Source organism: Trachemys scripta, chromosome 4 (assembly GCF_013100865.1).
Source record: "Trachemys scripta elegans isolate TJP31775 chromosome 4, CAS_Tse_1.0, whole genome shotgun sequence".
NCBI classification, from domain to species: Eukaryota; Metazoa; Chordata; order Testudines; family Emydidae; genus Trachemys; species Trachemys scripta.
In genome coordinates this window covers 48,727,198-48,739,821 of record NC_048301.1, presented here as the reverse complement: position 1 = coordinate 48,739,821, position 12,624 = coordinate 48,727,198, and the positions used below count along the sequence as shown (strand labels likewise).

At 39.1% G+C, this 12,624-nt stretch overlaps 1 protein-coding gene across 5 annotated transcripts in view; it reads left to right on the top strand.

The window, feature by feature from the left end:
* The window catches only part of NUBPL (nucleotide binding protein like), a 148,291-nt gene extending 136,199 nt beyond the window's left edge, over nt 1–12,092 (top strand). For all 5 annotated transcript variants that reach the window (XM_034768689.1, XM_034768688.1, XM_034768690.1 and 2 more), the window contains one exon: nt 10,419–12,092. In XM_034768689.1, the coding sequence (XP_034624580.1) occupies nt 10,419–10,481 (63 nt within the window). In that variant the 3' untranslated portion in view covers nt 10,482–12,092. The remainder of the gene's footprint in view (nt 1–10,418) is intronic.
* Nucleotides 12,093–12,624: the final 532 nt, after the last annotated feature.

Below are 12,624 nucleotides of genomic sequence, written 5' to 3'. Positions count from 1 at the left end.
TGTGAATTAGGATTCAGAGGGGCATGGGATGGAGTAGACTGACAGAGCATGAGATCAATTTGCTCAGAAATGTTTGCAAGGTGAGTATGGCAAGGAGTGGTCAAACCAGCCCATGGGGATAGGGCTTGGAAGAGCATGAACTGTGATGTTGCCAGTCATATTTGGACATGGGGTGGCTCAGTGATCACACACAGGGACATCTGGTATCATGTGCCTGAACTTCTTAGATAGGATAGAGTGCCTTTGTTGGACAGAGGGTCTGGCATTTGGCTTGGAGATTTTAGGAATTGGATTAGGCATGAAATACATAACAGACTGGGATGAAGGTGTGACCACACTAATTACTGGCACCCCTAATGTGCCTGTGCAGATACAGGCTAAAAAAAAAAAAAAAAGACAGCTCCCAGAGGTAAATGAGACCTTGGACCTTTTGCCTGTAAGGAGAAGGTGAGACCTGAAGTCTTTGCAGACCAAGGTCTCCTTTGGCATTCTCTTCCCTTCTTGTATGAGGGAGGGCTTGAGGATTGGAAGTGAATTGAGTCCTATGGGCAAATAAATAAAGATATCCTATCTCCTAGAACTGGAAGGGACCTTGAAAGGTCATTGAGTCCAGCCCCCTGCCTTCACTAGCAGGACCAAGTACTGATTTTGCCCCAGATCCCTAAGTGGCCCCCTCAAGGATTGAACTCACAACCCTGGGTTTAGTAGGCCAATGCTCAAACCACTGACCTATCTCTCCCCCCCCAACTGAAGAGGGTCTACCCTGAGTATATGGTGGGAGCCCAGTAACTCTGCACTGGACCCAATTAAATGCCTAATATGTGAGAGAGGATGGGTCGATAGTGCCCCTCTCCATTGTTAAGTTAGTAGAGTTGCAGCCTGCTGTTTAAATCGATCCTTGTGTGTGTCTTTCATTTGCACACAACTCAAAGATATGCAGGAAATTTCACTCCTTTTCCTGAAGGAAACTCTCCACACTTTTCCATACACTCTGCTTCTGCTGATTGAGGAACTTTGTTGCCATTTATCTGTACCCCTCTCCACAAAGAGGGGTAGTCGTTATATACGCAGTGTGCAGAGGCGGTCAAAAAAGCAAACAGGATGTTAGGGATCATTAAAAAGGGGATAGAGAATAAGACTGAGAATATATTATTGCCCTTATATAAATCGATGGTACGCCCACATCTCAAATACTGCTTACAGATGTGGTCTCCTCATCTAAAAAAAGATATCCTGGCACTAGAAAAGGTTCAGAAAAGGGCAACTAAAATGATTAGGGGTTTGGAACGGGTCCCATATGAGGAGAGATTAAAGAGGCTTCAGCTTGGAAAAGAGGAGACTAAGGGGGGATATGATAGAGGTATATAAAATCATGAGTGATGTGGAGAAAGTGGATAAGGAAAAGTTATTTACTTATTCCCATAATACAAGAACTAGGGGTCACCAAATGAAATTATTAGGCAGCAGGTTTAAAACAAATAAAAGGAAGTTCTTCTTCACGCAGCGCACAGTCAACTTGTGGAACTCCTTACCTGAGGAGGTTGTGAAGGCTAGGACTATAACAGCATTTAAAAGAGAACTGGATAAATTCATGGTGGTGAAGTCCATTAATGGCTATTAGCCAGGATGGGTAAGGAATGGTGTCCCTAGCCTCTGTTTATCAGAGGATGGAGATGGATGGCAGGAGAAAGATCACTTGATCATTGCCTGTTGTTCCACTCTCTCTGGGGCACCTGGCATTGGCCACTGTCGGTAGACAGGATACTGGGCTAAATGGACCTTTGGTCTGACCTGGTACAGCCGTTCTTATGTTCTTATAACACAATCTAAAGCTGGAATTCCACTTTTTTGGTCTGGCAGTATTTTATGCCAATTTTCGAGGTGTGTGTGTGTAGTGGTAGAGTGACAACTCCTCAACGCTTCTTCCTTGCAATATACCTCCTCCTTCCCTTTAAATAAATACCCACAGAGCCCATGCCACGCAGCATTGGTGAAGAAGGGACTGTGCTAATTAAGCTCTACTTACATACACCCTCTTTCTGTTTTCAAAGCATTTCTGCCCTTTTTTGTGCCCTTCTGCTCCCGTCAGCCCCACAAAGCAACAGGAGGGAGTTTTTGACCTCCAGATAACTGTCCAGAAAGTTATTGATAAATTTGAAATTGTCTATTTTTTTTAAATTTCCACAGATGAAGTGCTTGCTTCCGGAATGATGGACTATAAACTAATTCCTATTAGAGAGCCTCCAAATAACAAAGGAAAAACTATAATCTCTAAAGATGAATCATTTTGTATTAATAGGAAAGTGGCTGTGAGTATGGATACGAACTCAAAATCCTCTTCCTCTCTCCATGCCCTTTCCACCCAGAAAGAAAAAAAAACGTCTATTTTGGTTGCAAGCCATATTCTGTTGCTTAGTAATGAGAGAATAAACAACTGAACTCAGCAGTATTATTCAAGTCTACAGATGGCACATTAAAAAGATCATGAATAGGAGAAAAAGTTCAATATATGTAGAGTTGAGTTTGTGTAATGAAGGGAGCATTGATAATTTGAGATCCTGTTTAAATCTTTCACATATGTTGTTTGTGTTACTGCCATTTTATTAGCTTTGGATAAACAACTGAATTTCTCACCAAGATAAAGATTTCACTTTTTAATCACTTTGGAGGAAACTAGTCTAGGCCAAATCACCTAATTAAATTATTCTGTAACCTTGAGGTAGAAAATTTAATATTGCATTTCTGAGATCTTTTAAAACTGAAATGTGTTGTTAAAAAGTGACCTACAGTTTTACGTTCCATTCATTGGTATGTGTATATTGATGTTTACTGCCCAAATCCTGGTTTAGTCCACAGGAACTAAGTTGTGTGTATGGTGAAGGGTTATCTTCTCATAAGACCTGGACACACATGGCCAAGCAATGGCTGCTACATCTAGGGATGGGGAAGCATAGTATTCCACGCTATCCCTAGACAGGGTTATGAGCTCTAGATCTGTGTTCTGCACAACTCTCTGGCCACTGTGCAAATCGGTGGGCAGATTGCATCAGCTGGGGCAGCTCAAATAAAGCCGAAATGTTTGAGTTTAATAAACTGAAGATGTAAAAAAAAGCTCAAAATAAAACAAAACACTAGGTACCAGACCTTTCCTGCTTTGCCCAGGTGGGAAGTAAGGCGGGCACATACTTCTCCTAATAGCCCTTTACTGACTGCTATGAAGAGTTCCACACTGGAGCTTCCTTAATCTTGAATCTCTCCCATCTGCTGCCTGCCCCTGTGTAAGAGGCAGGAAGCCTTATGTCTGGCTTCCTGTAGGTCACATGCTTATTGTCATGTGCCATGTGTCTATCATTCCCAGTTTTAAAGGGGCCAAAGGCACACTGGGATGTGTACATACACTTCAAAGTCTAGTGCCTTTTTACACACATCACACATTATTCACAGTGATAAAATGTATATACCCTGTCCTTTGAGTCATAGGCTACAGCTACACTACAGGGGGGGGTCGATTTAAGATATGCAAATTCAGCTACACGAATAGCGTAGCTGAATTCGACGTATCGCAGCCGACTTACCCCGCTGTAGGGACGGCGGCAAAATCGACCTCTGCGGCTTCCCGTCGACGGCGCTTACTCCCACCTCCGCTGGTGGAGTAAGAGCGTCGATTCAGGGATTGATTGTTGCGTCCCGTTGGGACGCGATAAATCGATCCCCGAGAGGTCGATTTCTACCCGCCGATTCAGGCGGGTAGTGTAGACCCAGCCATAGATTTGTGTAGTTTAAGGTCAGAAGGAACCATTAAGTCATCTAGTCTGACCTTCTTTATATCACAGGACATTACATTTCACCCACTTACCGCAGTAATTTAGTCCAATACCTTTTGTTTGACTTAAAGATAATTTGAGTTTGGCTAAAGCATATCTTTCAGAAAGGCATGCAGGCTTGATTTGAAGACATCAAGGGATACAGAATAGACTGCTTCCATTGGAAGTTTTTTCCAGTGCTTAATCCCTCTCACTGTGCAGAACGTGGACTTGATTTGTAATTTGAATTTGTCTGGTGTCAGCTTCCAACCACTTGTTCTTGTTGTGCCCTTCTCTGCTAGATTAAAGAGCCCTTCAGCACCTGGTATTTTCTCCCTATGAAGGTACTTATAAACTGTAATCAAGTCACCTCTCATGCTGCTTTTTGAGAAGTTGAACAGTTTAATCTCTTTAAGTCTCTCAAAAACTAAACCAATTGAGCTCGTTGAGTCACTGTAATCCATTTTCTTTAGCCTTCGAATCATTGTTGTGGCCCTTCTCTTCGCCCTCTCCAGTTTTCCAGCATCCTTTTAAAAATGCAGAGCCCAGAATTGGATGCAGTATTCCACCAGTGGCGTACGTAGAGATAAAATCACCTGCCTGCTCTTACTCACTTCTCTCTTGTTTATACATCTAAGCATCACATTAACCCTTTTTGGCACAGCATCACACTGGAAGCTCATGTTGAGTAGCTTATTCATTATGACCCCTAAATACTTTTCAGAGTCGCTGCTTTTCAATGTACAGTCCACCATTCTGAGGGTATGGCCTGCATTCCTGGTTCCTAGATATATACAGTTGCATTTGGCTGTATTTTGTTTGAATGGGCCCCATTTATACTATATGGCTGCCATGTCCTCATCATTATTTACCACACTTCCAATCTGTGTCATCCACAAATTTTATCAGCAGTAATTTTATATTTACTTCCAGATCATTGATGAAAATGTTGAATAGCACCAATCCTGTGAGACTCCACTAGAAACACCTCCATTCAATATTGATTCCCCACTGACAACTAATTTTTAAGATCTGTTAGCCAGTTCTTAATCCATTCAGTGTGTGTTCTGTGGATATTGTATAGCGCCAATTTTTTAATCAGAATGTTATGTGGTTAACATAACATTAACAGAGTTAATCGCATGAGGTAACTGCGATTAATAGACAGCCCTAGACTCAATTAATAAAGAATTAAAGGTGGATAATAGAATTAATGCCAATAACATGGATTTATGGAAAACAGACCCTGTCAAACTATCTTGTTTTGATCAGCTTACAAGTTTGGTTGATAAAGGTAACTGTGAAGATGTAGTAGATGTAGCCTTTTTGTAAGGCATTATCTTCTGCAAATGTAAACAAACTTATTTGTCTGAGCAATTGACTGAACAAGAAGTAGGACTGAGTGGACTTGTAGGCTGTAAAGTTTTACATTTTTATTTTTGAATGCAGGTTTTTTTGTACATAATTCTACTTTTGTATGTTCAACTTTCATGATAGAGATTGTACTACAGTACTTGTATTTAGGTGGATTGAAAAAGACTATTTCTTTTTTACAGTGCAAATATTTGTAATAAAAAATAAATATAAAATGAGCACTGTACACTGTATTCTGTGTTGTAATTGAAATCAATATATTTGAAAATGTAGAAAACATCCAAAAATATTTAAATAAATACTATTCTATTATTGTTTAACATTGCGATTAATTTTTTTTAAATCGCGCATTTAATCGTGATTAATTTTTTTAATTGCTTGAAAGCCCTAGTTGAGTCCCATATCAATTTCTTTATTTATCAGTCAATGTCAGACTGACAGACCTATAATTGTTAGAAGCTGGTAGCTAAATACTTCAAACATCCTCCTCAGTTACTATGGACTGGAAAGTATTTCATTATCTTCATCTGATATGAGTACATCATCCTGCTTCTTTAAGATACAAAAATGAAATATTTATTGAATGCTCCTGTCATTTCTGCATAATTATTATCATTTTTACCATCTCCATTTAGGAATGGGTCTGCACCATTGCTAGGATTTCTGTTGTTGTTATTGTTATTATAGGTAAAAAACTCTCTCTTGTCCCTGGTGCCACCAGCCATGGACTTTTCCCTCATGTCTTTAGCTTCCCTTATCAGTATTCTGCACTTCATATCTTCTGATTTATATCAGTTCCTATTTATTTCTCCCATTTTCCATTTGTTAGGTATTGCTTTTTTATTTCTAATTGTTGCCTTCACTTAACCACTGTATCAGGTTGGGCTTTTGGCCAAAGTTTTCTTGAATGTGGAATCATGACTGTTTGGCCATCTAATGTCTTTTTAAAGAACTCCCAGTTTTCATCACTTTTCTGTCTAAATTTGTGCTCCCAAGCATTTTCACTCATAATTTTTATTAGCTTTCAGAAATTAACCCCTTTGAAGCACCAAATAAGTCTACTACTAGTTGGGTTTACCCCCATTTTGCCCATATTTAATGTAATCAGATCATGATCTCTGGTCCCAAGCCAACCACCAACCACCAGCTTCCAGTTCAGTGATTAATTTATCTTTATTCATCATAATGAGGCCCAAAATAGAATTATCTTGTGTTGGGTGCAATATCTTTTGTGTTAGAAAATTATCATATCATTTTTAGAAACTCGGAGACCTCTAGCATGTATCTCCTAAATTGAAGACTTTCATCACAACACAATTTTATTTTCTACACGTTGCAGGCATGTGTTTAAGGAATAACTCATCCTGTTCTCTGATTTGATTCAGTGATCGGTAACAGGCCTCCAACCATACACCTCTTGGGCTTTATTAGTTTGCACATTGATCTGTATGCATTAACAATCCTGTGGCTCTGAGTTATCACTAACTCTAAAACAGGTAATGGTGTTAATGTAGAATGCCAAACCCCCACCCCCACACACCCTTCTTGCTTACTCTGTCCTTCCTGAACAGTTATAACCTGTGATTTTAACATTCCAATCACACCAGTCATCCCACCGAATTTCAGTAATGCCAAATATTTCAAATTTCTTCTCATCAGTAAGAATTCCCAGTTCTTCTTGCTTGTTACCCAGACTCCTATTAATTGTATATAGGAATTGAAAAATGTCTTCTCTTCACAGTCTCATTCACATGGTTAGCAGAGAGAGGATTGATATACTCTCCCTTAGCAGAGGGAAGACCACTGCTGCACATAATAAGTGTAGAGGCTGCACAGAAATATGGTTGGGCCAGATGATTGGATTAGGCCAGGGGTGGGCAAACTATGGCCCGTGGGCCACTTTAAGTTGGCCCGTGAGCCACACCACGTGGCTCGGCTCCACTCTGGCTGGGGCGCAGGGTTGGGCCGGACCACGTGGCTCGGCACCGCTCTGGCACTCCAGCTGGGGCGCTGGGTCGGGGCCACACCACGTGGCTCTCGCCACGCCCCTACCCCGTGCCCCAGCCCTGATCCCCCTCCTGCTTTCCAAACCCCTTGATCCCAGCACGGAGCACCCTCCTGCACTCCAAACCTCTCATCCCCAGCCCCACCCCAGAGCCTGCACCCCCAGCCGGAACCTGCACCCCTCCTGCACTCCTGCCCCAGCCCTGATCCCCCTCCCAGCCCAGAGCACCCTTCTACACCCCAAGTTCCTCATCCCCAGCCCCACCCCAGAGCCCTCACTTCCTCCCGCACCCCAATCCCAATTTTGTGAGCATTCATGGCATATAATTTCTATTCCCCGATGTGGACCTCAGGCCAAAAAGTTTGCCCACCCCTGGATTAGGCACTTCTCCCCATCAGAAAGTTGTGTTCAGACAAGTCAAAGATAGCTGCCTCTATGAGCCAGCCCCTCCTTGTGGAAAAAGAGGAAAATGCTCTCTAGAAAAATTCCCGCTCTGGGACACATTCATGCTTTGGTTGCATAAACTATCTGGGTAGCTGTTTTTGTTTTTAAAAAAAATGGCAAGTGAAAATCTCGAGTGTGGGAAGATCTTTTCCTTTTTTACCTTGACCAGGGTCTGAAAAACTCAGTTTCAAAAATGAATTGGGTTTCAAGGCCTTGAAATTTTAGTCACCACAGCCTGCAAAGGGATGTATAGTCTACCTCTATTGGGACGCCGTGGCCTGTCTCCTCACTCCTCCTGCTCTGGAAGTAGAAACATCGTTTCTGCAGTGCATTGGGTTTTATATGCATATTGTGGGTAAGGGAGAGCAGGATTGCCCCTTATCTTTGATGGGAATTTTATTGAAAAGTGAAGGCTTGACTGTTGTGGTATAGGAATTGGACTTTATAATTCTGATGGCTTATGTCTAATTTAAAGAACTAACTCCAAGACATACCTCCTGTTTGTACTTCTTAATGAATTGTGAACAGAAGTTTTTTATACATTTTCATTTCATTCTGTTTCACTCAGTGATGTCAGACTTGCTTGTAACGACATTGTGGAAAATTATTTCTTAAAACATTTTTTGTTGGGTTACATCAGAATTATATGCAAAACAATGCTTCATAACTGTGCTGTCTCCATACTTTTCTTCTGTACTATATTTTGGGGACTATAAAAGTAAGTTGTGGTGGCTGGTTTTGCTGATAATGAAATTACCCTAAATCATTCTCTTATTAAACAACTTAACACTTTATATAGAAAAATAAGAATTTTTGAAGCATGTATAGTACTAAATGTTAAACAGAATTGTATCTAATAATTTGGGATTCTGTTTTTAAAAATAGCTTGCCTTTTTCAAAACGACATAACTGTACAAATAAGACAAGCTTATCCCACTGGAGTAGAATTGTATTCTACAAATATGTTGAAGAATGTTAAGTAACTCCTAGCACAAGACTTATTTCCTATATGGTAGGAATGATTAAACAGAACTAAATTCTTTAGAATCTCTTATAGAGTTTCTTCAGTTAGCTATTTGTCACCTTGATTTGGCACTGCTTTATAAGTGCACAAATTGGTAGATTAATGGTTGTAGAGAAGTCTGCTACTGTTTCATTTAGTTACATTATCCAGTACCCACAGAAACTATCATTATAGAATAGGCATATGGCGGAAATATGAGAGACACATTAATGGTGCTAGTCTTCTGAAAAAATGCTAACTATAATTATATGATTAGAATTGTATTTTTGGACCTCTCTCATAGGCAGTATTAATGTTCTAAATTGCTTTCAAAATTAAAAAAAAAGCTGCTTCCAAGCTAAACTGCAGAATAGGAAATACTGTTGTTCATCCTGGGACTTCTTATTTTAAACAAGTCTTGGCAGTGTCAGCATACTGCTACTGCACTTGAGGCTGACCACGCAAAGACTTAGGAAAGTGAGTCACTTTCCTCTCATAAGTAGTCCTATTGACTTCAGTGGGATTGCTCACATAAATAAAGTTAATCATGTGCCTTTGTCTTTGTAACACTGGGGCCCTTCATTTGGTCAATTGTGATTATATTATACATGCCTTGTGTACTATTTATAAAGGCCTTGATCCCGCATTCCTTATGTACCCAAAACTTGAGGGCCAGTTCTATGGATATATGAACACTTAGGTGACAAGAGGTGCACCTGATATCACAGTGTTGGGGCTGGGAATGGCAGAAAGAAGGATGGAGGGGTGAGAGTAGCTTCCAGGTACGGAAAGCATGTTGCAGGTTTAACAGTGAAGGTAAAATCACTGGAACAATTTACCAAGGCCTCTGGTAGGTTCTCCATTGTTTGAAATCTTTAAACCAAGACTGAATGCTTTTCTAAAAGATATGCTGTAGTTCAGACACCAATTATTGAGCTTTATACAGGGATTACTGGGTCCAACTCTATGGTCTGTCAGAGTACTGGTCCTTTCTGGACTTAGTCTATGAATCTATGATCAGTTTGATAATAAACCTGGCTCTGTTGGCTTTTAAAGTTGTTAATGGAAAAGGACCTTGGTATATATAATAAGACCGTCTCCTTGAATGTTATTTTGGTGAGCGTCCATGTTCTGACAGCATCTACCTTGTTAGGGACTCCACCATCATACCATAGGTTGGTGTGTGATTGACCTTTACTGGGGTGGTCCTTAATCACTTGGAATTTGATCCCTTTGGACATCCACATGAATCTCTTGGGAAAATGGTCTTTTAAAAAGTATTTTCATTTTTAATCCCTGTTGACTCTATGTAATATTCTCCTTAGTGCACCCCAGTGTGTAATGATGTAATTCACTTGGCTTTTTAGTATTTTATTTGTTTTTTGTCTGAAGTTTGAAATTGTGTATGCAGCACCTCAACCAACTTGGCAGGACAGTAGAACTTGAGGAATAACATTTTCTGTCAGGGACGAAAGGGTCCTTCACAATAAACTAAATTTTTCCTGGACGAACACAAGCACTGCCTGCTGGACAGGGCCGATTGCTCAGCTGAGTTTTGGATTGGAATTTAAAAAATAACTGACCATATTTGGAGTTGATTTTTCCTTGATACTTACTAACACTTTAAATAAAATAATAATAATTAAAACTTAACAACAAAAAGGCAACATTGAAATTGAAATACTTCTCTGAATGTGTGTGCAAGAACATAGAATGAACAGAAGTTTTTATATTTCTTATGCTTTCATATAAAAAACAAAAGGTGATCGATATGTTTTTGTTTTTACAGGCCAAAGCCTATCTAAGGATAACTACTGAAATAGTAAAGAGATTGCCAACTCCTCCAGCATGACGTGCTCATCTCGGGTACCTGTGATCAGAACTTAACAATAAAGTGACTTGATGGTGTAAGCAGTGGTGGAACAAGCAGAAATACATAAGTTTATGGATTATATATTGTATTTGTAAGAAAATTGTTTTGAAGTTTAGGAAACAAAGTTTGAAAGTATTGTTATTTTTTTATTTGTCGTGACATCATTTGGTTACATTCAAAGGTATTGAAGGATTCAGAAGGAAAATGCGTGGTACCTGACATTTATATATGGTTGGCCGCTGCTGATTTTTAATATCCTTGAACAACAAGGACAAAGTGCATCATTCAGCAATGGAGTTTCCCTCAGTTTTAACATGAAGGTTCAGCCTGTGGAAACTCCAGTCCCAGAATACAATGTGCCATCTTCGTCCAAGCCGAAAGACTCAAAAGTGGACCATGGCATGTTGAGGATTATAGGCACACAACTGTATAAAAGATGAGGGCATCTGCAATTTCCCCAATTTATGTACATTTTTATTCAGACCTTGGTGCTCTTGTTAAATTGCCAACATGGCCTTAAATTGGGCAAAGCATCAAGGACTTAATTAGCAAACTGAAAACTATGTCATTACCATATGTTTGTGTACATTTACACTTAAGCCTCAAAAACAATATGATAGATCTGCATATTCTGAAATGATTTTTCCTAATGGTTCAAGAACAAATTTCTTCCCTATTGGATTATATTGTGTTATGAGGTAATTTCCTACTTATGGGATAATGGACTATATGACCTGTAGGCAAATTACTTGCCTGCTTTGTGTTATGTTGAACCCAGATGGAAAACTAGATAACAGCCAGGTCTTCATTGTAAACCACATATCATATCTGAGTTCAATTTGGCAAGGGAAATAAATGACAAAAATAAATTAATTTCATGACTGCATATAGGCATGTGTTCCCAAATTAAAGTAACAATGCAGGATCTGAATGTATAAACTAAAGATGTAACTAAAGAAGCAAACTAAGATACGATCTTCAAACTGCAAGACTTCTTTTTGTTTTTTATTGTCTTGTCCTATGATCCTTATTTTTCTGTTGGTATAATTTCTATGGACGTAAAAAACATGATTCTGTGGCACAGGCTTCCATTTACAATTAGAAGTTTGAATTTATATTCAGACTATTTCACACCTTCAAATATGTATCCTTATGGGAGTTTTGCCATTGACTTCACTAAGGCCAGGATTTCACCCTTTGTGTATACCATTGTTCCTGTCGCTTTTCTCCTCTTGAAATAATATGACATAAAATAGAATTTGGCATTCTTTGAGCCTGGGAACACTTAAAACACATGCACTGAAAGTCAAATTTAAACCTTTCCTTCAAATTATCAATTGAATCTCAGACTTTAGTGGAGTTTTGTAAATATGAAAAATAATGTATTTTAAAATGACTGATTTTTTTTTAACTTAGCTTTCATTTATGTACTTGAAAAAAGTGCAGAGAAGTAAAAGTGCACTTCAACTGCTTCAGTAGCCATGTTATTTCAAGCTTTTGGATTGTACCTTTATTCAAACATAAGTATCCAATCATTTGCAATTGTCTAGTGATATATTTTACAAAAATTAAACACTTAATGGTGTGCTTCCTCTTCTCACTTCATTGATAACTATTTGCCTTGTTGGTTTGGTAAGAAGTTTTATCTCTATTTAGGCATTTCTTATGCACCAACCATAGTAATATTAATTTTTCTGCATATGTGTATTTCTGTAAACATTTGTAGGGCTCTCCTCACCATAGTATTGTAGGACATGTTAACTCTCAGTGCAAAGCTTGGATTTCCAAAGTTGTTTTTAAAGTTTAAAAAAGTCTGTCAGGCTTGCCAAATTTAGTATTCATTATCTTCACTCTTGATGTTAGCAAGTTTATGAGAGGCTACTGACATTTCCAGTTCAGGATTAGGACTATCAGAATTCAATTAGAGGGCTGTTTGTTTATCTTTCTTGTTTCTCCACATCCTGGGTTGCTCTGAGGGATCAAGTTATTTTTTTTGTTCTTTTTTTTTTAAAAGGACATTATAAAAACCTAAGCACTAGATTTTACTCTTTCTAGTCTTGCTGCTATTAAGCTACCTTTAATACCTTTCGGTTAACTACCAGTGTCCTGGGAAAACTTGTAA